The sequence below is a fragment of the Pristis pectinata genome, chromosome 32 (genome assembly GCF_009764475.1).
Source record: "Pristis pectinata isolate sPriPec2 chromosome 32, sPriPec2.1.pri, whole genome shotgun sequence".
Lineage (NCBI taxonomy): Eukaryota > Metazoa > Chordata > Chondrichthyes > Rhinopristiformes > Pristidae > Pristis > Pristis pectinata.
The window spans coordinates 20,475,570-20,503,323 of record NC_067436.1 but is presented as its reverse complement, the minus strand read 5'-3'; the positions used below and the strand labels follow the sequence as shown (position 1 = coordinate 20,503,323).

The window sequence follows — 27,754 nt, the reverse complement described above, 5'->3', positions numbered from 1 at the left end:
TCTTCTGAAGCACCTCGGAATGTTTTATGTCAGAGGTGCTATAGAACATTGCAAAGATGTATGGGTAGGTTAATTGGGTTTAAAATGGGCAGCGTGGACTCGTTGGGCCGGAAGGGCCTGTTACCATGCTGTAAATAAAATTTTTTTTAAAAGTGCCTGCTGTGGTTGAAATGCCTGCAATGTTTTTGGATCCATTTGTGTTTCCATTTCTAGTTCCCTCTTCTGCATCAGCAACCTCCTCCAGCTACCCACTCTCTGAATGTAGCTTTCGTCTGCACTTTATCTCTCTTCTGTTCTCCACTGAGCACTCTGCTGTTGATTCCTGTGAAAGTGTGTTGGTGGGGGAGGTGCATCTTCAAAAATTCTATTGCCTCTAGATCAATTCCCGCAGAGTCACAGGTAGTAAATGTGACCCCGCTATTTAGAAAAAAGAGAGAGAGAAAAGAGGGAACTACCAGCTTTGAGCAGTCCTTCAGCAATGAGGATGTTTCCACACCGGTTTTGTGGGTTCTGAGGTGGCTGATGTCAGCTGTGTGGGAGCCACAGACTCTGCCACTGATGGGGCAAGAGGTGATGATGGGACAGGTGGATGGGTAGTTCCTGAGGTTGTGCTCTCCCTCCGCCATTTATGCAGGGATTCTGTGTGTTCCTGGAGCATGGCCTCAAGGTTTTCAGTACATCTGAGCACTCCTTTGAGCAGTTATGGGCCAGAGGTTCCCTGGGGATGTTGCATTTCTTCTAGGAAACTTTGAGGACGCTGCCTCTCATGACAGAGCTAGAATAACATCTCCTTTTCAGAAGTCAGGTTGGGGTCTGGTTTGGCCTGCCAATGTCACCCACTGATGGCCACAGTATTGTGGATGTTGGCCTAGGAGAGGACACTGACCTTATTCAAGTGAATATTCTGTAGAGACAGTACTGGTGGTATTTTTCCAGTGCCTTGAGTTGCCTGCTGTAGGTAGTCCATGTCTCAGAAGCCCATTGGAGGGCAGGAATCATTGCTGCCCGGTAGACCATGAGTTTTGAGCCAGGTCTGTAGTCTTGATCTTCAAACACCCTTTTCCTCAATTGACCAAAGACTGTTGGTATATCAAAAGCAGTGGTGATTTCCATCTTCGATGTCTGCCTTCCCAGAGGTGGGAAATGGTTCACTTATACCAGGATGTCACATGAACCTTTATCATTGGAGGACAGTGTGGTGAGTGTGGGCAAGTGGTGGAGCTCTTGTGAAGGTTGAGTGTGAGGCCCATCCTCTTGTATGCTTCAGTGAATGAGCCGATAATGCCTCGGAGCACGTCATCTGCGTACTGCAGCTCGAACACTGATTTGTTCTGGAGTGTAGTCGCTGCAGTCTGAACAGCTTTCTGTTGGTTCTGAAGGTTGGCTCCTGTCCCACAGGTAGTTTGTGGAGGTGACAGACAACACTGTGTTCTCTGTAAACACTGTAAAAAATGTCAGGACAATGACACAGCTTGTTGGGCACTGGGAAATGCTGGAATCTATGATAAAAGATGTGATATCAACACACTTGGAAAATAATAATGCCATTGAGCATAGTGAACACATGAAGTCACGTTTGACAAAACTATCAAAGTTCTTCGAGGATGTGTCTAGTGGAATAGATGAGGGGAACCAGTGGATATTTTTGGAAGGTTACACACAGGAGGTTGGTGAACAAGGATGCAGCATGTGGAATTGGTGGTGATACTGGTGTAGGTTGAGAGTGGTTCACAGATCAAAAAAAATAAAGAATAGGAATAAGCGGGTCCTTCTTAGGTTGGCAGGCTGTGACTAGTTGGATACCGTGGGGATTGGGGCTCGGGCCCCAGCTATTCACAATCTAGATCGACGATTTGGGTGAGAGGACCTAATGTCACATTTCCAAATTTGCTGATAACGTGACTGAGCGGTTCTGTGAGTGTTGAGGATGTAAAGAGGCTTCAGGGCACTGAAGAATAGCTAAGTGGCTGACAGAGTACAAAGTAGAAAAATGTGAGGTTATCCACTTTGGTAAAATAAAATCAAATTCTAAGTATTTTTTTTAATGGTGAGAGATCAGGAAGTGTTGATGTTCAGAGGGACCGGGCTGTCCTTGTAGCCATTTCACTTAAAGCTGACATAGGTGAAGCAGGTAGTTAGGAAGGCAAATAATACGTTGGCCTTTATTGTAAGAGAAATAAAGGACTGCAGATGCTGGAATCTAGATGAAAACCACAATGATGCTGGAGGAACTCAGCAGGCCAGGCAGCATCTGTGGAGAAAAGCAGGCGGTCAATGTTTCGGGTCAGGACCCTTCTTCAGGACTGAAGATAGGAAAAGGGGAAGCCCAATATATAGGAGGGAAAAGCAGAGCAGTGATAGGTGGACAATAGAGGAGAGGTGAGGTGGGCACTAAGTGGTGATAGGTAGATGATAGTGATAGTGATAGGCAGGAGGGGAGAGCAGATCCACCAGGGGATGGGTGAAAGATAAGGAGAGAAAGAAAAGGGGATGGAAAAAAAAAGGAAAGGGGAGAAAAGAAGAGGCATGGTTTGGTGGGGGGGGGGGGGTTGTTGGGGAGTGAAGGGGTGGGAGGATTACTTAAAGGGGGAGAATTCGATGTTCATGCCGGTAGGCTACAAGGTTCCAAGATGGAAAATGAGGTGCTGTTCCTCCAGTTTGCGCTTGGACTTCTCCTGGCAGTGGAGGAGGCCTAGGACTGACGTATCAGTGATGGGGTGGGAGGGGGAGTTGAAGTGACTGGCAATGGGGAGATGCAGATCGCGGTTACGGACAGAGCTCAGGTATTAAGGAAGGTGCAGGTGAATCTCTGTCTCATCTGAAAGGACTGTTTGGGTCCCTGGATGGAGGTGGTGTAGGGACAGGTGTTGTACCTATGGTGGGGGCAGTGGAAAGTTCCTGGGGTGGGAGCGGGGTGAATGGAGGGGGAGGAGTGAACTAGGGAGTCGCGGAGAGAGCAGTCCCTGCGAAAGGTAGAAAGGGGTGGGGAGGGGAAAATATGCTTGGTAGTTGGGTCCCGTTGGACCTGCCTAACCTGCTGAGTTCCTCCAGCGTCATCGTGTTTATTGCAAGAGACTTTGAATATAGGAATAAAGATATCCTACTGCAATTATATAGGGTCTGGTGCAATCACACCTGGAGCATTGTGTACTGTAGCAACAAACAATCTGCTGGAGGAACTCAGCAGGCCGAGCAGTATCTGTGGGAGGAAAGGAATTGTCGACGTTTTGGTGTCCAGCATCCTGATGCAGGGTTTCGACCTGAAATGGCAACAATTCCTTTCCTCCCACAGATGCTGCTCACCCGCTGAGTTCTTCCAGCAGATTTTTTTTTGCTCCAGGTTCCAGCACCTGCAGTCTCATGTGTCTGCATTGTGTACTGCTTTAGTCTCCTTACTTAACAAGGGTACACTTGCTATAGAGGGAGTGCAGCAAAAGTCCACCAGACAAGGACCTGTGAAAGTGAGTCTGTCCCATGAAGAGGGATTGAATATGCTCAGCCTCTGATTCTATTAAAGTAGATAGAACCATAGAACAATACAGCACAATACAGGCCCTTCAGCCCACCAAGACTATCTAACCCCTTCCTCCCACATATCCCTCTATCTTAAATTCCTCCATATGCATATCTAACAATCTCTTGAACTTGACCAACATATCAGCCTCCACCACCACCCCAGGCAGCGCATTCCATGCACGAACCACTCTCTGGGTGAAAAACCTCCCTCTGATGTCTCCCTTGAACTCCACCCCCCCCCCCCCCATTACCTTAAAGCCATGCCCTCTTGTATTGAGCATTGGTGCCCTGGGAAAGAGGCGCTGGCTGTTCACTCTATCTATTCCTCTTAATATTTTGTATACCTCTTATCATGTCTCCCCTCATCCTCCTTCTCTCCAATGAGTAAAGCCCTAGCTCCCCATAATCCATACTCTCTAATCCAGCTAAATGGTCTGATCCTTCTGTGTATCTGCTTTTAACTGAATGACCATTGAAATGTACAAAATCCTAAGAGCACTTGACAGGTTAGATGTGAGGAGGATATTTCACCTGGTGAAGAGTCTAGAACCAGGGATCACAGTCTCAAAATAATGGGCAGGCCATTTAGGACTGACATGAGGAGAAATTTCTTCACTCATGGATCTTTGTAATTCTCTACCCCTGAGAGCCCTGCAGGCACAGGCTTTAAGTACATTCAAAACAGGGTTCAATAGATTCCTGGACTTTAGAGGAATGGAGGGATATGGGGATAATGCAGGAAAATGGTGCTGAGGTAGAAGATCAGCCATGATGGTGTAGAACTCCTGCTCCTGTTTGTTATGTTCTTGTGTCCTGGTCACAGTGTTTAAGGGCAGTTCAGGAGCTGGAGACACCATGGGTTGAGGTCACTGAATGAAAGTGGTGGCAGAGTGAGATGCTCCCACTTCCTTGGGATGAATTGACAGGGAAGCAGCACGATGAGGTCTACCCCCCATTCACAGATCCCTAGGAGACCACAATCTGCCAACGTGTGCCAGCACCAAGAGGGAGGTTCCCTCCAAATTTTCTGGAAGCTGTTGAGGGTTCTGGCTGGGTTGCGGGAGTCAGGCATTAGCTGCTGGACCAGGGTGGGGTGATTGGTAACTGGGGAGTTGCCCTGAAGGAGCTGAATGACATTGGTGTTGATGTTCAAAGGGACTGAGGTGTGTTTGTGCTGGAGGGCAACATACAGGCAGTTAAGAAGGCAAACTATTTGGAGTGAAAGTAGTATGTTAGCTTTTGTTACAGGAGGGTTTGTTTACAGGATTGATAAGTCCTATTGTATAGGGTCTTGGTGAGATGGCACCGGAGTATTTGTGGACAGTCTTGGTCGCCTTACCCAAGAATGCAAGTACTTGCCATTGAGGGAGTGCTGTGAAGGTTCACCAGACGGGTCCCAGGGATGGCGGGTTTGATGTACAAGGAGAGATTAAGAAAACTGGGACTGTGTTCTCTAGAACTGAGAAGAATAAGATCAGATCCCACCAAAACCTACCAAATCTTTAAGATGTCGGTGAACCTTTGGAATTGTCTATTCCAGATGTGGAAGCTCAGGTACTGTGTTCACTAAACTAAGATCAATGAGTAGGAGAAGCAAGGGATGTGACAATTGTGCAATCTTGGTTCAATCCCAACCTCCAACACCGTCTATGTGGAGTTTGCACGTTCTCTCTCTGACTGCATGCATCTCCGCCCACCTCCAGGTGCTCTGGTTTCTTCCCACATCCCAAAGAAGTACGGGTTGGTAGGTTAATTGGCTGCTGTAGATTACCCCTAGTGTGTGGGTGAGTGGTAGAATCTGAGGGGAGTTGATGGGAATGTGGGGAGAGTAAAGTGGGATCAGTGTAGGGTTGGTGTAAATGGGTGCATCCAGTGTTATTAATCAATGTTCATCTGCATTGATGCTAACTAATGCTCCAAAAGGATATATGTTCTCTAATACTCCAATGGGAAATGGTTAATGTTCCAAAACAGCAACGTCACTTAATATTCCTACAGTGTATTTTGTCCATTAATTATTCTGTACATATTATTTATACTGTAATGATCCATGCTGTCTATTTATACTCCATTTGGTCTAGAAGTTCTTGAGTGCCTTAAAAGATTACATTCCTTCATGTGGTACGCAAAAATTGTTGCATCACACAAAGGAATTTTTAGCCAGTTGTTTTAATGACCTAACCCAACTGGTGTTTATTCTGGGCAATATTATTATTCCTAGCAAATAATCTCTGCGCAGCTACTGCAGACTGATCGGTCTGCTGTTTGAACACATTCCTACATTTGTACCTTATCTATAGTGGTGTCTGAGTATATTAATGACTGATATATAAGGAGTTGCTGCAGTTTCAAGTATCAGACAATAAACAGCTCTGGGTTTCTGTTGACTTGAGTCTCTCCTCAAAGTGCTGGGCATGAAATAGATTTCTCATTGCCTCTGAACAATTATCTCACTCAGAGCTGTAACCTTTTTATTTTAATATGTTAGGAATGAGATGATATGGAGGGGAGGGTGAGGGGATTCCACATTAAGCCTTGTGTTTACTTTTATGAATAAAGTTTATTTTTGAAATAAAAATGTGGGTCCTGGAGTTGATGAAGCCAGTTAGTGAGCTGAATGGTTGGAGGCAAATCACTGTCTCAGGTCACCTCTCACCGTGGAACAGCTTTACAAATGACAACCAAGTGCTGTAACACCAGTACATACAGCACAGCACAGCAGCACCAACCACAGCAAACTCTGGAGCAGCAGACTGCCCCTGGGTGCTTCATGGGATCACCATTAAACTAAACTCACAGTTCGTCATTAAACTGAACAACACGTGTGGAGAGATCAGGTCGGATGGCTTGGTTGCAGGAGTAGGTTTTAGGGAGTGTCCTAAGGAGGAGAGAAGATGGAAAGGTTTAGGGAGAGAATTACACGGTTAGTGCGTGTGTGTGTGTGTGTGTGTGTGTATGTGTGCGGGGGGGGGGGGTGGTGTGTGTGGGGTGTGTGGGGTGTGGGGGGTGTGTGTGTGTGTGTGGTGTGGGGGGGTGTGGTGTGTGTGTGTGTGCGGGGGGGTGGTGTGTGTGTGTGGGTGTGTGTGTGGGTGTGTGTGTGCGGGGGGGGTGGTCTGTGTGTGGGGGGGGTGTGGGGGGGGTGTAGGGGGGTGTGGTGGTGCGGGGGGGTGTGTGTGTGTGTGCGGGGGGGGTGTGTGTGGGTGTGTGCGCGGGGGGGTGGTGTGTGGGTGGGTGTGTGTGGGGGGGGTGTGTAGGGGGTGGTGGTGGTGCGGGGGGCACAGGGGTGGAGGCAGAGATTCCAAATGGAGAGAATTTAACTATCTCCTGTTGCTTTTCCCAGATGTGGGAAGACAGCAACGCTGAGATTTCCCAGGATTTACTGTACACTGAGGACCTCGATAGCCCTGCGGATCAATTGCTTTATTTTATCAGGCCTCCATCCAATGGACATGTGGCACTGAAGTCAACACCCAGTGACAGCATCCTGGAGTTTACGCAGGCTGACATCAATGTGGGGCAGATCACCTTCGTACACCATGGTAAGACAGCTCTGAGCCAATCCAACAGTGTACCCATAACCAGTCTAGTCAACGTTCACAAAGGCTGGCAGTGACAGGACACAGGGAGACGGGGATACCATGGAGTTCCCACAGATTAAAGTTAGGCTGGGAGGATTGGGGTGCAGAGTGTCTTCTTGACATTGCCTGTTCCTGGTTCTTGTCAATGTGGATGGAGAAACATCAGTCCAACAGATGGAAGAGATGACATTTTTGGATCAAGTCCTACTTCAGACAAAGACTCTTGTGTAGAGAATTCCAAATACACCACCCTCTGGGTTAAGAAATTTATTCCCATCTCTATCCTGAATGGTGACTCCATTTTGAGACTGGTTCTAGATACCCCACCAGGGGAAACATCATACCTGCATCTACCCCACCAAGGCCTGAAACATTTTCCCCTCATTCTTCCAAACTCTAGACAATACAGCTGCAATCTGTTTAATCAAACCTGCCATCCCAGGAACAATCTGCTGCATTCCCTCTGTCACAAGCATATTCTTCCTTAGTTTGGGAAGCCTGTAACAATATTCCAGATGTGGTCTCAGTAGACTTGAAATCACCCAACCAGTGTGAGGAAGGAACCTAATGTGGCATAGTTCCATTTAAAAAATCTGTTTTAACAATTAAGGAGCATTTGCATGTTTTAGTATTCCTGTACTGGAGACCAACTTGAATTTGTAAAGGAAGGTTTCATCTGCTTTATTATACATGCCTCTGAGTTGCAGATTGGTCTAAACCTAGCCCCAGTAGCCTGACCCTAACATACGACAGGAATGTTGCAGTCCTGGGCTGGCCAAGAAAGCATCTTGCTACATTGGCAATGCTCCAACTATCCTTCCCAGGTCCAAATCCTACCACCTAACACCCTCTTACACTCACCCAAATCCTGACTGTGGCTCATTGCATTCTCCCCTAGCTCTTTCCAGGTACTCACCTGTGGAATCTCCCCTTTTCTTCCCAACTCTTCTCTTCCCCTCCCTGCTAGACCTTTCTCTCCTCTCGCCAAACCCTTTTCCCACAGACCCCCTCACCACCTATCCTCCCTCCCACCCCTCCCTCAGACCGTGGTAGGTGAACCATGTCCTCCTGTACTCCCTCTTTGTCTTCTGTTCCATTGAGGGGATTGACATGTTGCTTCTGCAGCCCAATTCAATAAGTTGTGATTAATCAAATAGAAAATGCTGAGTGGAAGCTGCTGTGCCAAAAGTGGACAGATATTGAACCCATGGAAATAAGAAGCATATTCTAATCTGCTCTTCCCCTCTATGTCTGCCCCAGGATCAGCGTCTGGAGGATTCCATTTTCGAGTGTCTGATGGAATTAACCAGACCCCCAGCCAGTTATTCACAGTCAAGGCTAGATCCTTGAATATTCAGATCAAAACTGAGGAGCCTCTTGTTGTTTATCCAGGTGAGGACATGGGCCAGGGTAACTAGTGTGGGCTGCATCAGACTACAAGCTCAGGGGCTCTACAGATCCCCCTTCCCAGACTGAGGTCAGCTGACCCAGAACCAAGAGTAAAGGGAGCAGTAAGGCTCCTAAACGGTGTGTGGCTCAGTGGTTAACCAGTCCTTTCCAGAACAGCCCCACCAAGAGGGTGCCTGACACTTCGTTGGATGGGAGTGGGTGCATGATGTGAGTGGCATGGGGGGCCAGGCAAAGGGAAGTGGCTCACACAGGTGGCAAAGTGAAGTAAACTAATACAAGTATTCACTCCTCATTTCATTCCCCCCCACCACCACCCAGGAACACGCCAGCCAATCACAACCAGGCACCTAACAGCGAGAACCAATGATGACAGCAAAGCAAACAACCGACCAATCATATACACAATTGTGACCGCTCCTGCCTTGGGACAACTAATCGCAGTTCACAAAGAGAATATAACCAGGGATGTTTTCAGCTTCACTGAAGGAGATGTGAGTTTGTGTTTCATTCCCCTTTCTTCCTTGGAGAATGTTGCTGAACTGATTTCCACCTGGGAGCTGAGCTTTGAGCAGGGACCGGCTCCTCTGGAGTCCAGTATGTCCGGAACCTGTGGTTGCATGGACTGCGGGTGAGGACAGAGGCAAGCTCAGCAGCAATGAAGGATACTGCCAACACTCGCTGCCAAAGTCAAAGGGGGAGATGGTGCAGGAATGGAGACAGATGAAGACAGGCAAAGTGATGATACGTTAGAGGTCGGCACTGTTCAAAAGTGGACAAATCATCCAGACTAGATGGGACACGTCAAATTGAAAAGCTAAAACTGCAAACGCTGTAAACCTGTTATAAAAGCAGAAAATGCTGCAAACAGCTAGTTAGGCAGCATCTGTGGAGAGAGAAACAAAGTTAATGTTTCAGGCCAATGATCCTTCATCAGAACCCAGCATTTTCTATTCTTATTGTGGCAGCATCCAATGTTACTGTGGGTGGAGATTGCAAAAGCTTCACCACAGTTGCCCACACCTGCATAGAAATAGTTGTGCTGCCAGATGGCTGGAGCATTGCAAATGTTACTCCCTGTATAAAAACCAGGAACAAGTTAAATCAGAAAACAACAGTCACCCTGTGATGGGGAAACAGATTCAACAATCTCAGACAAAATTCTTTGTTACTTGGAAAAATAGGAATGGAAGATGGCTGCCAAGCATGGATTAAAAGTGAACCATGTTTGATTAACCTGAGTTCTCTGTTGAAGGGAGAGGGTTGATAAGGGTAGTATGGTTGTTGTTGTAAATGTGGACTTTCAAAATGCATTTGATAAGGTACCACAAGGCATTAGCAAAACCAAAGCCCTTGGGTTTAAGGAGACTGGATATAATATTCGACAGAAAGCAGTGAGAATAGTAGACAGCAGTTATGATATGGACCAGAGGGCTATATTGTTCCCCTAGAGTTGGTATTGAAACCACTGTCTTTTTGATATATACTATTGTCATAAACTAGGCTTGACAGGGCATTATTACAAAGTCTGCATAGTTCACAAAGCTGAGAATTGTAATAAACAGTGCAGGCAATGAGAGAGTGGGTGAAAGGGGTGGACACCGGCCAGGTGCTCTTTAAAGTAGAGAAGTTACACATTTTGTTAGGAAAAGGGGTGCAGGAGTAGTTCTAAAGTGGCAGCAAAAGTTGATAAGATTGTTTAAAATCGCACACAGGAAGCTAGGCTTTATAAACCAGGGAATTGGAATTGGTTTATTATTGTCACATGTACCGAGGTACTGTGGAAAAACTTGTCTTGCATACCGTTCATACAGATCAATTCATTACAGAGTGCATCGAGGTAGTACAAGGTAAGACAATACAGAATGCAGAGTAAAGTGTCACAGCTACAGAGAAAGTGCAGTGCAGGCAGACAATAAGGTGAAAAGTCATAACAAGGTAGATTGTGAGGTCAAGGGTCCATTTTATCATCCTAGGGAACTGTTCAATAGTCAGCAGGATAGAAGCTGTCCTTGAGCCTGGTGGTATGTGCTTTCAGGCTTTTGTATCTTCTGCCTGACGGGGAGAAGAGAGATGTCCAGGGTGGGTGGGGTCTTTGATTATGCTGGCTGCTTTACTGAGGCAGCGAGAGGTATAGATGGAGTATATGGAGGGGAGGCTGGTTTCTGTGTTGTGCTGAGCTGTGTCCACAACCCTGCAGTTTCTTGCTGCCCCATGCAGAGCAGTTGCCGTACCAAGCCATGGTGCATCCAGACAGGATGCTTTCTATGGTGCATTGGTAAAAATTGGTGAGGGCCAAATTTCTTTAGCTTCCTGAGGAAGTAGAGGCACTGGTGAGTTTTCTTGGCTGTGGCATCTACGTGGTTGGACCAGGGCAGGCTGTTGGTGATTTTCATTCCTAGGAGCTTGAAGCTCTCAACCCTTTCGAGCTCAGTACCGTTGATGTAAACAGGAGCATGTGCACCGCCCCCTTTCCTGAAGTCAATGACCAGTTCTTTTGTTTTATGCTGACATTGAGGGAAAGGTTGTTGTCATGACACCATGTCACTAACCTCTCTATCTCCTTCCTGTACTCTGACTCATCGTTATTTGAGATACGGCCTACTACGGTGATATCATCTGTAAACTTGTAGATGAAGTTAGAGCAGGATCTGGCCACACAGTCACGAGTGTATAGGGAGTAGAGTAGAGGGCTGAGGACGCAGTCTTGTGGGGCACCAGTGTTGAGGATAATCGTGCCGAGGTGTTGCTGCCTGTCCTTACTGATTGGTCTGTTGGTCAGGAAGTCAAGGATCCAGTTGCAAAGGGAGGTGTTGAGTCCCAGGTCTCGGAGTTTGGTGATGAGTTTGCTTGGAATTACAGTATTGAAGGACATAGATTTCATACACAAGCGTGTCACACTGATCATAAAATTGTAAGATGTTAATGGTTTGACACCAGCTGGACTATTGCGTTCAGTTCTGGGACCCATACTTTAGGAAGGATGTGAAGGCCTGGGAGATGGTGCAGGGGAGATTTACTGGAATGGGGGCATGAGGGATCCGTGGAAAGACTGGAGAGGGAGGGATTGTTCACCAAAGAGAGATGTAACGGGGCCATCTAAATCCACAAAGTCTGGTCCTGTGGCCGTAAGGTCAAGTAACCAGATCATTCATGAGTTAATCGGTGAAAGAACAAGGGGCTACAAGTTACAATCCAGACAAATACACCTGAAAGATTCAATTATAACTTTCAAAGGAGAATTTTCTGGTTTAACATTCCCATTTTGTTACACAGGGAGTAACATTTCCAAATGCTCAGGCTTTCTGGCAGCACCCCTATTTCAGTTAGAGCAGTGAGGAAGAGAGAGCGTGGGGCTAATGGAGAGCAGAGTAGAACCAATGGGCTGAATGGTCTCCTGTGATGCAGAGACTGGTCCCTGAGGAGAAGCTCCTTGGCTCAGCAGTGACAGGCCTGACAGGACCTTAAGCAGAGTACAGGGTAAAAACAAGAACACAAAGGAAGATATCAGATAAATTACCCTCCTAATTTGAACATTGGAGTTTTGGTTTAATGGGTTGTCGCTGAAGCATACCTCTCTAACTCTTGCTGTCGTTAGTGTTAGGGGAGATAAATGAGTTTCTGAAATCGCATTGCTCATACTTCATGCTGGAAGAATGTAATTAATATCCCCAGTGAAAACAATCATAGACTTCAGTGTTACATCTCCAACCAGACTAAAATAAATGGCCACCATTACCTTATCTGTCAGATTATTGTGAAACTTATTCACACACTGCCTGCTCACTGAATGATTTCCTTCAAGGTTCGGGTCCTAGAGATGTTAATATGTCAAAGCCAAGCCATCTCCACCAGGACATTTATAAGAAGTCAAACATTTCAGTTAGTTCTCACTGGGTTAAAGTGATCAATTAAGCACTGAACTGAGTCAATTATAGTCATCCTCTGTCAGCTGAGGAGTAACAGTGATGGGCACAGTGTGAGAAACCCTGGTGCAAATGGCCTCTTCTCCAGGAGCACCAATGCCTCCCTCCCCCAGTGACAGCCGTAGACTAGGAAGGTACAGGGAACTGCAGGTGGGAGGGGCTTGTTCCCCATGTACCACCAGACAAGCATCAGAACTTCTAAATTAAATCCAGGAGAACTTTTTAACCCAAATTGTGGCAGATCCAATAGGAGATGGGGAGTAAATTTTGGAATTAGTTTAAGGGAATGAAACATGTGGAAGGAATATCAGTGGGAGAGGATTTTTATGGCAGTGATCGTGATTCAGTTAGGTGTAGCATAGTTGTGGAAAAGGAGAAATATAAACTGGAGTAAAGGCCATTTCTATTGGACTGAGAAATTAGCAAAAGTGGATTGGGAAAAGCTACTTGAAGGTAAATCAGTGTCAGAGCATTAGAACAGAAGAACTAAGAGCAGGAGGAGGCCATTTGGCCCATTGGGCCTGTTCCACCATTCAACAAGATGGAGGCATTTGTATATTTGCCATTGACATTTGCCATTTGCACATTTAGAGATAGGTACAGTGTGTATCCACTAAAGCACAGATACTCACCTATCACCTCTTGACCAACCCAAGAACGAGAAGGCATGTGGTAATTCACTTCTGTCAACAACTTTACTCCATGATCTTCATGTACGTTATGGACCCTTGCCTCTGGTCAGGAGGTGTTGGCTTCATGCCCAGAGTACCCCTTTGTTCACTTAAGGCTTTGGTTACCATGTGATGGGACTGGCAGCAATCCAGTTATTTTCAATTACCACATTCTTCACTAGGGCCATTTGGTATGTCTTACCTTGTACCCAATTGCACAGTCAAGGTCTTGCCAATCATTGGGCAATTTAGCAGCCAAGTCAGATCCATTCACAGCTGCAGTCAATGCTTCTGAGCAGGGGTCATTGGATAGGTGTAACCTTATTGTTAACCTGATAGCCCACACTCAGATTTCAACTAGCTTTATATTTCCCTGAGCTTTTATTCCTCTTGTGAAGTTCTTCAAACCAGCAGCAATCCTATTGGAGGACAACTTAGATCACCAGCTTACTGGTGACTTCCAGGAAAATTCAAGCATGATCAAGCCAGGACTCTCTCCTGCAACAAGATACAGTGACTTAGTTCACCTTTGGGGTGAAGGTTAGGGCAATATAGGGGTTCAATGCCTAGTTAATTCTAGCAACCAGGAACTAGGTAACAATAGTAACCAGGTTCTGGACTGTCACCAATCCCAGAATCTGTGGGTTTAGGTGGTGATGAGATCTGGGGTCAGTGGTGTAGCTGCTGGGCTCTGTGACCCATCCCCAACCTCTGACACTGGGGGCTGCTGATCATTTTCAGGTACCAACCCTGAGGCCCTGGGGTGCAGACGGAAGAGAGGCTGCCACAGGAGTTGGCTGGGTCTGATAACATTGATGGATTTAATGGGAAGCTGGATAAACACGAGGTAGAAAGGAGCAGGAGGAGATGTTGTTAGGATGAGTGATAGAAACTCAGGGTGGGATGTGGGGTTGAAGGGCCTGTTTCTGTGCAGTATATTCCATACAGCTGTGTGACAGAGGGAGGGATAGTAACATCTGTCCAGGATAATGTTCGACAATGTTCACAATGACTTGTCTTCCTTCCACCAACAGCTGGAGGCCACCAACATTTTCTACCAACATGATTGGCCCAAGGAGCCCCTGTGGAAGTGTCAGGATTCATTCCAGTTTACGGTTTCCTCTCCCCCAGCAGTTACAGAGAAGCACAACCTGACACTGTGGATCTCCTTTGAAAATCATGGTCCTGGACAAGGCACCCAGCTTTGGAGGAATAAAGGTAAGCAGAGATATGTTCACAGGCATTCATGGCTCTTAGGGACCCACCAAAATGGGCAACTGGTCAGAGAGGGTTTTCCAGTCGACTCATTTCGTGATTTCAGAATCTTTGATCCTGGCCTCAGCCTCATAATTAAATGGTTCCTGAATGCAAAGTGCAACCTGGGGAAGGCAGATAAAGGGGAACCAGTCGAGCTACTGTGCTTAAATTTCCAGATGGCATTTGATAAGATGTCACATCAAAGGTTTTGCATTAAATAATTGCTTATCATGTAGAAGGCAACGTACGGGAATGGACAGAGGGCTGGCTGGCTACAGGGTATGAAGAGAAGGCACAAATGGATCTTTTTCTGATTGGCAAGGTGTAATGAGTGGTGTGCTACAGGGATCAATTTATATGGATGAAGGCACTGAAGGCATGGTTGCTAAATTTGCCAATGACACAAAGGTAGGTAGGAAAGTAAGTTTTGAAGCAGACCTGAGGGAGTTACAAAAGGGTTAAGATAAGGTAAGTAAGTGGGCGAAGACCTGACAAATATAATATGGGAATATCTGAAATTGTCCACATTGGAAGCAAGAATAAAAATAAGCACATTATCTAAATGGTGAAAAGTGCAGAGCTCTGAAATGCAGCAGGATCTGCCTGTCCTAGTGCATGATTCACAAAAGACTTGTATGTAGGTATTGCAAGTAATTAGGAAAGCTAACAGCTAACTTATTGTAAGGGGAATTGAACACAAAAGCAGGGAGGTTATACTTCAGTTATACAGGGCATTTGTGAGACCACATCTGGAGTACTGGAGATGTAAATAAAAGGAGATTTGGAATGGAGGGATTGTCTTATGAGAAATAGTTGGATAGACTGGGCTTGTATCCACAGAAGAATGAGAGGTGATGATTGAAATGTACAAGATCCTGAGGGTTCTTGACGGGGTGGATGTGGAGAAGATGTTGCCTCTTATGGGAGAATCTAGAACTTGGGGTTGCCCATTTAAGAAAAGATAGGGTGAAGCTTTTTCCCTTGGAGTCTTTGGAACTCTTCCTCAAGAAGCAAGAGTCTGAATATTTTTAAGGCAGAGGGAGATAGATTCTTGATAAAAAAAAGAGGGTGAAAAGCTACCTGGGGTAGACCTGAACACAGAGTTCAAGTCAAGTTGAGTCAAGTTTGTTGTCATATACACAAGTACGGTGAGGTCCAGGTACAATGAAAAACTTGCTTGCAGCAGCATCACAGGTACGTAGGTACAGACAACACACAGAACAAAAATTATACCAGAAAGTGAAGAAAAAAAAGACTGCAAAACAAGAAACCTAGTGCAAAGAACACAATCAGAGACAAGTCCATGGCAGTGCCAGAGGTGGTCTGTGGTGCTCTGTTGCTCAGGTACGGCTGGGATTGTGCAGGTCAGTTCAAGAACCTGAGCTGAGGCTACAGTCAGATCAGCCATGATTTTACTTAAAGGCAGAGCAGGCTTGAGAGGCCAGGTGGCTTCGTCCTGCTCCCTTGTTCACATGTCCATGTTCTTTCCTGCCTTGGTCATCTCCTTCATCCCCAAATTTCTCACCTCCCTGATTTTCATTGCTCAGGCATTGGTGGCAGTGCACAAAAGTTGTAACTTGGTGTTCATTATTTGTTCTGTGACTGGCAGTCATAGAACATAGAAAAACTACAGCACAATTCAGGCCCTTCGGCCCACAAAGCTGTGCCGAACATGTCCCTACCCTAGAAATTACTAGGCTTACCCATAGCCCTCTATTTTTCTCAGCTCTATGTACCAATCTAACAGTCTCTTAAAAGACCCTATCGTATCCGCCTTCACCACCGTTGTCAGCAGCCCATTCCATGCACTCACCACTCTCTGAGTGAAAAACTTACCCCTGACATCTCCTCTATACCTGCTCCCCAGCACCTTAAACCTATGTCCTCTTGTGGCCACCATTTCAGCCCTGGGGAAAAGCCTCTGACTATCTACTCGATCAATACCTCTCATCATCTTATACACCTCTGTCAGGTCCCCCCTCATCCGCCGTCGCTCCAAGGAGAAAAGGCCGAGTTCCCTCAACCTACTTTCATAAGCCATGCTCCGCATTCCAGGCAGCGTTCTAGTAAATCACCTCTGCACCCTTTCTATGGCTTCCACATCCTTCCTGTAGTGAGGTGACCAGAACTGCGCACAATACTCCAAGTGGGGTCTGACCAGGGACCTATATAGCTGCAACATTACCTCTCGGCTCCTAAATTCAATTCCCCGATTGATGAAGGACAAGCTGGGGCAAGATTAGTGGTGCAGTGGTGAGAAATTGATGCCTTGCTGTTACTATCGGGATTTTCACCAGCATTCTGATTTTCATGTAAAGCTTTGACACTTGGGAACAGATATTGGCAAACATAGTAAGTGTAGAAATGAATAAGGTGCTGAAAATACTTGGTATCTGTGGAGAAGAAATCACAGTGAACTTTTTGGGTGGATGATCAGTCACGAACGAGGCAATACGCGGGAAGCACTTACAATGTGACTTCTGCTTCGTTCACTTTAATTAATTGGAACTGATTCACTCCAGCACCTGGAAAGGCACAGGCTGCACTTGACAGTGAATTACATTTCCCCCTCTCACACCCTCCCTCCGGATTGCTTGCTTCAGTGTGGCTCCAGATGGGTGTCAGTTCAGCTCGCAGGAAACTACAAGTGAAACAATCAAGAAGAGTTAATGAATAACATTCAGTTTGTCAGTAATGACAAGGCTGTTGTAAACACTATGCAGTTTACAAAGTAATGCCTCTGGAAAGACGTGCCTTTGTACCTAGTGCAGTCTGTTGAATGTAGATCATCACTGATCCCCTCCAGACCTAGTTCTGAAATTGAATGTACACTGCTTTGACTTCTACACACTGCAGGAGTGACAGCCAGGAAAATCAGAGCACCCAGGTCTCCTTAAGGTGTTCCTAGGATTGCTGTTGTGCACAATTGTCAGGGGTTCCGAACAAAAGGTCACAGATACTTGTGTGAGAGAGCAGGAGAAATGTTTTACGCAGAAGGCTGTGAGGCTATGGAGAGCTCTGCTGGGCAGTGACTGAAGCAGCTGTCAACATTAGAAGGTATAGTGATGGTTGAAGGAAAGGAGAATGTCAGAACTTTGAAACAGAACAGGCCCGTAACTGGAAGGATAAACACTGGCTGGCTCAGAGGGGTTGTTTCCAGCTGTGAAATGAGCAAAGTGTCTTTCTTTCTTCTCCAGGCCTTAAACTGCCTCAAGGTCAAAGTGCAGCAATTGACCAGTCAGCACTAGATGCTTCCAACCTCCTGGCCTCAGTCCCCCTGCCCGTTCGGTCCACCTACGATGTGATATTTGAGGTGACTGCTCAGCCAGTCCATGGGTTTCTCTCCTTGTCTGGTGAAAGAAAGGTACGGCACTTCACACAGTCTGACTTGTTGTCGTCTGCACTGGAGTACACACACACCGGGTCAGGGTCACTGACTGACAGCTTCACCTTCCGAGCCCGGTTGGGTCGAAGGAGAAAGCCGTTATCGTGGTCTGCAGATGACAGAACTGCTATTGTTATTTCTGAGCTCTTTAACATAACGGTGGTGCCAGTGAAGGGGCATCCTCCACAGATTGTGACCATGGGATTAACTCTCCGCGCACTGCAAGGCTCTAGCTTGGTGTTGACTCACGACCACATGCACACTGTCGACCCTGATAACTCGCCAGAAGAAATTCAGTACAGCATCGTCACAGGACCAGACAATGGCTTCTTTGTACATCAGGTTAACAGCAGCACAGCCATAAAGCAATTCACACAGGCTGATATCAATGCTGGCAAAGTGCTCTTCAAAGCAGCTGGCCCACCAGCTATGAGCAAATTCCATTTCAGAGTCTCTGATGGGAAACATTCAGCAGTTGGTGGGTCTGTTACTATTGAAGTTTTGCCTGTCACTGTGACCATGGTCCACAACAAAGAGACTGTATTACTACAGGGTGAGCCAGCAGCGCCCATAACCAGAGAGCAGCTTCTAGTAGATACCAAAGGAAATGGTATAATACTTTACAAAATAACTCAGCAGCCAAGGCATGGAAAGGTAACTGTAAACCAGGCTGTGGTGACTGAGTTCTTGCAGAAGCAGATTGACAATGGAGAACTGAGATACCATATGACAGACTTTTCTGTTCACCAGGACAGCTTCCACGTTTGGGCCCTGACCCACGAGGGCAACGTATCAGGCACGGTGAACATTACAGTGCAACCACTGGTGAGAGTGGCCCGTGACCTACAGTGGCCCAGAAATACCACCGTTTTGATTGATACAGATGTTTTGGATGCAAGTGAACTGGGCAATAAAACCCAGAGTACTCCCTCCTTCCACATCATTCAACAGCCCAGGGTTGGAAAACTAATCAGGGTGCATAGACAGAATGGAACTCAAAGTCTGCTCGGCAATAACTTTACCCAGTCTGACCTTGAAGACAGAAGTATAGCCATTGAAGTCTTTGATTCTGATGAGGCTGGGACATACCCAGAGTTGGATGGCTTCCAATTTCTCTTGAAAGCTGATGGAGTGCCACCTGCCATAGCTGCTTTGGAATTTAGGACTGTCCCATATATACCCAATCAGCATTACAACGCCACACTGCTTAAGATCTCCTCCCTGAGTAGTACAAAGTCACCAAGTTCCAGCAGAAGCCCTACAGCACAGGATGGAGGTGAAATGGATGTGTACACTCCTACAGTAACGTGGAGTCCCTTTGAATTTGGAGGAAGAGGCAATGAGCCAATATCGGTCAGTGTGACAACAGAGTTCCAACCGACAGCAAGCAACGAGAGAGCCCTCAGGGCAGCAGGCAATAATCTCATAGCGATCATCATTGCTGTTATCCTAATCATTTTGCTGTTGCTGGTTTTTGCAATAATTGTAATCTACATTACAAAACGCAACAAGACAGGAAAGCACAATGTGCAGGCACCTCCATCAAAACCCAGGAATGGTGCAGTGGAGAAAGAGACCTTTCGGAAAACAGATCATGTTCAGTCTGTCCCTCTAGTGAATATCAGGCCACTGAATGGCACAGAAATACAATCCAACAGTGGCCATGTTAACCCTGAAGTCAACCAGTTCTCCCAGACAAGCAACCCTACAGTGAAAACCAATCACTACTGGGTATGATCCCTGTGCCAGTGTACTCCCCCACCATCCCTTCTCAGGAAGGTGCTTCAAGCGAGTTACAACCACATCTTTCTCTGCACCTTATGAACTGGAGACAGGAAGGTTCCCTTTGTGCCTTTACGTTTACATCGCAATAGAGTCCCAGCCGGAAGAAAATCTTCCATGCTGGATGGCATTCCTGCTACATCTAAATGTCTGTTGAAGGGTAATGGATCATTTTGCAAACCAAACCAATGCCTGCTGCCAGACGACCCTGTCCACGTTCCAGAAATTAAAGTAACTGGTTTTTTAAAAGAATGTATCAAAATAATATTTATTCCAATTTCAAGCAAGCCCTTGGAGAAGCAACCCTGCTGAAGTGCAACCTTGCCAACTTGGTAATGACTTGGACTTGCTGTGGTGAGGTTGTGATGGGATTTGGGGCTGTGTTTGTTGTATGCTGCAATAGGATTAATAAAGGTTTGGTTCTTTAGTGGGGCATTGCTCCGGTTCAGAATGTATTCTACAGTGGGCTAAGATTTGTAGAATGATACCATCACATGAATGACACCATCCATTTCACTAGGATATAAAAGCTTGCAGATTCCCAGTGACTAGTGTGTTGGTTTTGATCATTTCCCTATGTTTTATGTGATATGTTTTATTTGCTGTAGGTTTCTAATCCTGCTGATGATTGGTTATTGGATCCTTGATTCCCTGTAGTCCTGCCTGATCCCAGTGTAGTAAGGAAACAAGTAGAAGCTAACGCACCTCCTCTTGCACCATGTGTTCCACTGCCTTCCTGAGTTACACTGTTTATTGTTGTTGACCACCCAGCCTGACCCAACTCAGGCCAGCTGACTGGTTGGCTTCAGATAGTCTGGCAATCCCACACCTTCCACGTTACCCTTTCCTATTGCTAGAGCCTTCTCTATCCTTGCCTCTGAGTCCAGCTGCTTGTGCCTCCTCCACAACTGACGGTCTTTTCATCAGTTGCCTGGACTGTTGTGGAATTCCTTCCCTAAACCTCTCTCTCTCTCTTCCTCTTTAACTTCATGTCCTTGCTTTGGCTGTATCCTCCAGATTGCTTCAAGCTTCTCTTCCCAGTACCCATGGCCACGCTGACACAGTGCAAGGACCTGACCTTGCCCCAGCTGCACCAGCGTGTCACAGTTGCTAGAAGTCTGATTGTCTGAAAGTTGAAGGTTGATTATCCATTCCAGAGCCCTGACAACACGATCCACGCTCAGTTATGCCTGTTCAGTACTGAGGGAATGCTGCACTGCAGGAGGTTTTGGCTCGTGGGTGAGAAGTTATACTGAGGCCTGGTCTGCTCTCTCAGCTGGATTTAAAATATCCTGTGGCATCATTCAAACAATTTCTCCATGGTGTCTTGTCCATGTTATCCCTCAGACAACATCCGCGAAATAGATTGACATTATTTGTTGGAGCTTTCTGTTGTTGCATTAGGAGTACAAATGCTTTCAGAAGTTTTTCCTTGTTTGGATGTTATAAAACAATCTGAGTGTTACTTTCTTTTAACAAGATGCAATCTACTGACAGTTTAGCATCTGCACTCTTCAATATTGGTGCCATTCAGATGGAATACAATTGGGCCCCAGGGCAATGTTTGAAGATGTTGTTGTGTGAATGAGTGTTGATGTCTGCCGGTCTGATACCAGACATGGATCTGGCTTCCACCATGTTACACTACTGCAGAGATGGTGGTGCCTCAAGATATGAAATTGGCTCATACTCACACTCAAGCTTCAGTTGACAGGAGTGTTGAGTGATTGCTTTTATTTAATCCAATGACTATGGGGGATTGGTCCCCATCTCCTGCAGCCCTGCCCTAGCATGTGAACACCAGTTCTGGCCCATTGTTGTCAGAGTGGGAATTCCCAGAAATATATCAACCCTTCCATAAAGCATTGTCTGCAGGGAAATCAGAGCAGCAATCACTCATTCTCAGGTCTGAATATGTTATAATTAACCTTTTTTTAATCATGTGCACTGCCTAGGGTTCAGTTTGTTGAAGTTGAAACTTCATGAGTCAGAAAACCAACTAAAGTTCATGTAACCCCAGGAAAAGTTCTATAGAAATCTTTCTCTTGTCCTCACAAGAAACGTTATCAAGTGCAACTGGTCATAACACCCATCTGGCTGACACACATGTACCGTTCCAATGAACCCAGTGTCGAGGTCCATGCAATACTTGTGCACTCTTCCAGGAGGAGGTCAGGACCAACAAAGAGTCATTTCATTCCAGGACTGAAGGTCCAAGCACACGCCTGGGTTGTATGAAATTGGCAAACACATTGTACATTTTTGGCTGGATATAATAAAGTCATTGTTCTTGTCGCAGTGTGGAGCTTTCTTTCAGCTACTCTGAGCCAAATGAACAAACAATGTCCCAGGTTTGAGCTGGACTTCCTGACCTTAACCATCACAGAGTCTTGGGTTTGAGAGGTGGAAGGTAGTCCCAGATGACTGCTCCTGACTGTTATCATCCTAAAAAGTGTGCGTGGAGGTGGAAATTACAGGTGACACCATTGTAGCCAAATAGCCTCTTAACGATTACTGCCCGGGCTCACACATTTTGCATGGTCACTGGATGAAGTATTGGGGGATGGCAAGGACTCGGTGGAACTTTGCTTGAGCATTCTCAGAACCAGCAGAACAGAGAGAATAAGATCTGAATAAGCAGTCCTGGGATCCCTCAAGGTCTGACAGATAACAGACTCAGCCTGTCTCCAGCAATCGCCACGTGCTCCACACTGACAATAACTTCCCATTATTCCACTCAATGGACCCTAGAGATTCTTGAAAACAGCATCAGAACCAGCTTCCATGTGGATTTCACCTATTCCAGAAGAATGCAGTTTGTTATCAAAGTTCCTGCCAGGGCTCAGCCCCTCCAGGCCTTTTGAGTACAATGCTGGCAGGAACAGGACAGGAAATAGTTTTAACTGAATTCATTGCATTAGTTTCTATGGGTATGTGGAAAGCTATGGCTTACTGTAGAATCTATAGCATGGCTGTAGGCTGATAGTGTGGGATGTGACAAACCCATAGACACAATGAACAGGACACCTGGGCATCTGCAGTATACAGTCCAGAATTCCTCAGGGAGATTCCGATCGATAATCCATTAATGCAAGAACTGCCTACAGGTCTGTAGGAGGCTGACTTCTTTCCAAGCAGGTTTGTAATATGACTCAGGGAAGAGCAATGTCTTACTGTAACATAGTACCTGCCTGAGGAAATCAAGGGGTTAGCTGAGTTTGGAAGTCAACTAGTTACAGATGATGGTGCAATTTTTGTTCACTGAGACCTAGGTTTAAATGGGAGGGAAGCTATTCTCAGGGGTAGTATAGATATCGAGTGAAATGATTTCCTTGCCTAATCTGTGCATACAGTCACCCACAGCTCTACAAATGAACAGTCATCTGCCAGCAGAAACAGCAAAATAAGTATTCACAGACACCCATGCATGTCACAAACAAAACCAAACACACACCCACAAACATTATGCATTTCCAGTAGCTGCAGTATTTTTCTTCTGCACACATTGCATAGTATTGTCCACATGCACAAGTTAGACAGTATCTACAAAAATACAGATGAGTAGCGATAAACAGGCCAAGGCACTGACTGGACAGCATTCAAAGTTAGAGCCATGCAAGTTTTGAAATTCTGTGTGTTGTCGACTGTCTGACTCTATCACAATCACAGTGCTTCTTTCCACTGTCTCAACTTGAACATCTCTCTCCTACAGACCATTATTTGAGATTTAACGACACTGCCTGCAGATATGCACAAACAATGTGGTATGGAGGCAGCTATAGTAGCCTAGTGTCTTCAAACCATTGTCTTTTGGAGTCACTAAGGTGTGCGCCCGAGAGTCTTACAGGTTCTAGTTTAAACACCGTAAGAGTAAAAAGGGACGGGTGTGTTGACTGTTGAGAGGAGTGACTCTGCAATGTGCCTCATCTTCATGTTGGAGAATGTATTATTATCAAAATTGTGAGTCTTCATGGATGTCACATGGTACAAGCTATCTCCTGGACTAGGATAGATCACCTTGGGAGAGGGTTGGGTGATGGAGAGTTTTCCAGACTTTTTTCCTACATTGCTTTTGCAGTTTCACCTCTAGTCTTATTGCCTCTCGCTTGTGGTGTAAGGAGGGAGGGGAAGGAACAAGGGATCATCATCCTGTTCAAGCTCTTGTCTCATGGATCTGATATGATCAACAGCAATTCCTTACCTACTGATTTGTTTGTTCATAAGGAATTCCATGATTGAAATATTGACTCAAGAATTGAGGCGGTACATCTACTCAATGTTAGCCATTAGAACCTCTGCTCTCCCACTTAAATAACAGTTATCAGTGAGTGTATGAGTGAGACATTTGTTCTTATTATCAGCCATTGTCCAGTTGTGGAAACAGGATAATAAACTGGACATTAACTGTCTAATTTACATTTTAGTAACCTCCAGAATCTAAATTCAAACTGATCTGCACAAAACTCACCCGCTGGTAACACTCAGGTGACTTTGCTTCCGTAGGGTAACATTAGGCTCCATTTGACAGTACCCCCAATCCCACAGCCTCTACCACCAAGGATGAGGGCAGTGGATGCAAGGGAACGCCATCCTCTGTAAGTTTCCCTACAATTCACCCCCACCCTGGCATAGAGTTATACAGTACAGAAACAGGTCGTTCTCCCCAGCTGGTCCATGTGGACTAAATTGTTTGCTCTAGCTAGTCCCATTTGCCTGCATTTGGCCCATATCCCTCTAAATCTTTTCTATCCAAGTACCTGTACAAATGTCTTTTAAACATTGTAATTGTACCTGCCTCTACCACTTCCTCTGGCAGCTCATTCCCATACCCACCACACTGTGTGAAAAACTTGCCCTTCAGGTCCCTTTTAAATTTTTTCTCCTCTTGCCTTTGCCCTCCCCTACCCTGGGAAAAAGGCAGTTACTATTCACCTCATCCAAGATTTTATAAATCCCCTCATGATTTTATAAGTCTCTATAGGGTTAACCCTCAGCCTCCTAGGCTCCAGGGAGAAAAGTCCCAGCCTATCCAGTCTCTCCCTATAACTCAAGCCCTCCAGTCCCAGTAACATCCTTGTGAATCTTTTCTGCACCCTCTCCAGCTTAATCACATCCTTCCTATAGCTGAGTGACCAGAATTGCACACAATACTCCAACTGTGGTCTCACTAACGACTTCTACTGTCGTAACATGACATCCCAACTCCTGTACTTGATGCCCTGAATAATTAAGGCAACTGCACCGAATACCCTCTTCACCACCCTGCCTACCCATGTCTCTACTTTCAGGGAACTATGTTCCTGTATCCTGGGTCTCTCTGTTCTACAACACTCTCCCCATCATTTACTATGCAAGTTCTGCCCTGGTTTGACTTACTATAGTACAACACCTTGTACTTGTCCAAGTTAAGTTCCATCTACCATTCTTTGGTGCTCCTTTCCAGTTGACCCCAATCCTGTTGTAATCTTAGATAAGATTGTGAACACTGTCCACTATACCACCAAATTTGGTGTCATTTACAAACTTACTAACCATGCCACTTACATTCTCATCCAAATCATTAATATAAATTATAAATGGCAGTGAGTCCAGCACGGACCCCTGCAATGCACCACTGCTCACAGGCCTCCGATCTGAGCAACACCCCTCCACCACCTCCCTCTGACTCCTTCCACCCAGCCAGTTTTGTATCCAATTGGCCAGCTCACCCTGGACCCACGTGATCTAATCTTCCAGACCAGCCTACCATATCGGACCTCGTCAAAGGCTGTGTGAACAATGTCTACTGCCCTGCCCTCATCAATCCTCTCGGTCACCTCTTCAAAAACTTCAATCAAACTCATGAGACACAATTTCCCATGCACAGAGCCATGCTGACTATCCTTAACCAGCCTTTCCAAATGCTGTTAGATCCTATCCTTGAGAATACCTTCCAGCAACTTTCCCACCACTGATGTTAGGCTCACTGGCCTATATTTCCCAGTTGTGTCCTTGAAGCCTGTTTTAAATCAAGGCATGACATTTGCCACTCTCCAGTCTTCCGGAACCTCACCAGTGACTAAAGATGATGTAAATATTTTTGCCAAGGTCCCTGCAATTTCTTCCCTAGCTTCCCATAATGTCCCAGGATACACTTGGTCAGATCCTGGGGATTTACCCACCTTAATATGTTGTAAGACCACCAGCATTTCCTCTTTTGTAATGTGGATATGTTCTAAGACATCATTATTGTCTTCCCTGAATTCCCTTGCTTTTATAACCCCTCCACAGTAAATACAAATGAGAAATATTCATTTAAGTTCTCACCCATCTCCTGAATATAACTTACACATTGAACTTAAGGGGACTTGTTCTCTCCCTAGTTATCCTTTTGCTTTGAATATACTTGTAGAATCTCTTAGGATTCTTCTTTACCTTATCTGCCAGGGCTACCTCATGTCCTCTTTTTGCCCTCCTGATTTCCCTTTCAAGTGTACTCCTACATATCTTATACTCCTTAGGGGACTTGCTTGACCCCGGCTGCCTATACCTGACATACGCCTCCTTCTTTTCCCTCACTATCTCTAATCAACAAGGGTTCCCTGCTCCTGCCAGCCTTGCCCTTCACTCTAACAGGAACATGCTGGCCGCGGCAGCATTCCTCCCTTTTTTTAGTCCAAAATAAACTTTATTCATAATAAAAGACAAACTATATACAATAATAAAACAACAATAAAACAGTGCAAACCTTTACATTCATGTACAGATCAATTATTAGTGTTACTTTTTACACAAACCACAGCACCGATGCCACTCGTGTGGCTCCCTGGGGTGATACCCCAATCCCATATTTACAGTCTTTAAGGGGCTTCCTCACCTGACCCTGCCCCCCCCCCTCCTGTGGCAGAAGAACCCCAAACTGTTGTTCTTCCCCACAGAGCCCTTGCATTGGCTGCACCCAGCTTCAGTGCGTCCCTCAGCACGTACTCCTGCAGCCTGGAATGTACCAGTCGGCAGCATTCCCCTACGGACATCTCACAGTGCTGGGAGACCAACAAGTTTCGGGCAGCCCACAGGGCGTCTTCACTGAGTTGATGACCTTCCAGCAGCAGTTATTGTCTGTCTCTGTCTCTCCGGGAACAGCCCATAGATCAGAGAATCCTCTGTTACGCGGCTGCTGGGGATGAACCATGACAAGGACCGTTGCATCTTTCGCCACACCCTCCTCGCAAACCCACAGCCCACAAAGAGGTGGGCGACCGTCTCGTCCCCAGCGCAGTCCTCCTGGGGGCAGCGCATGCTGAGAGTGAGGTTCCGCCTATGCAGGAAGGATCTGACTGGGAGGGCCCCTCTCACTGCCAGCCAAGCGAGGTCTTGGTGCTTGTTGGTGAGTTCTGGCGATGAGGCATTCTGCCAGATGGTCTGGACGGTAGGGTGGTGGCTAGTGAAACTAACAAACTCCTCACCTGAAACGGACTTTTTAAATCTCCCACACTCCTCCTCATTGTTAGGGTGGTTGCTAGTCAGCTCTTGTGCCTGCTGTATCATTGACTGAAATCATGGCTGATCCTTAACCTCAGCACTGCTTCCCAGCAGATCTCTCGCTTTCCCTTAATATCCATGTCCATCAACATATTCAGCAACTGAACTCCCACAGCCAAAGGTTCACCATCCCCTGGGTGAAGAAATCTCTCCTCACTCTGCCTTGAATAGTCATGTGCTTAATTTGAAACTATTTCTAGGCATCTGGGCTACAGAAAACACCACATCTACCCCATCAAACCCCATCTTTTTGTTTCAAGATCACACCTCATTCTTTTAAATTCTAGACAGTTTTGGTCTCGTTTGCCTAATCACTTCTCACAAGACCAACCCACCCTCCAAGGGATCAATCTGCTGAACTTTCACTGCCCTTCCTCAGTAGAAATACCTCCCTCATCATTGCTGGATCTGAATTCTGGAACTCCCTCCCTTACTGCACTGTGGTCCCTCCACCACCTTCTCAAGGGTGGGCAATAAATGGGGCCTTGCCAGGGATGCCGCACCTTGTAATTAAACAGAAACGATGAGCAATCTGAGAAACTTCACGCCCATTCACAGTTCTTTGGCATCAAGCTGGACCATGAGAGATACTGTGTCTGACCAGCAGATGGGAGTGTTGTGCACACTTGCGGTTAGGGGTTGGACACGGCTGGGGATCTGTATGCTTGGTATGAAGATTTGTTTATTCTCCAGCACAATATCAGGAGTGTG

The 27,754-nt window shown here is 46.1% G+C and overlaps 1 protein-coding gene across 1 annotated transcript in view; it reads left to right on the top strand.

Moving 5' to 3' along the window:
* Positions 1-21,700, top strand: part of cspg4 (chondroitin sulfate proteoglycan 4) — a 68,460-nt gene extending 46,760 nt beyond the window's left edge. The window contains exons 6-10 of the mRNA XM_052042590.1: positions 6,857-7,055; positions 8,355-8,486; positions 8,823-8,995; positions 14,133-14,316; positions 17,553-21,700. Coding sequence (XP_051898550.1) covers positions 6,857-7,055; positions 8,355-8,486; positions 8,823-8,995; positions 14,133-14,316; positions 17,553-19,477 — 2,613 coding nt within the window. The 3' untranslated portion in view covers positions 19,478-21,700. The remainder of the gene's footprint in view (positions 1-6,856; positions 7,056-8,354; positions 8,487-8,822; positions 8,996-14,132; positions 14,317-17,552) is intronic.
* The last annotated feature ends 6,054 nt before the right edge of the window (positions 21,701-27,754 follow it).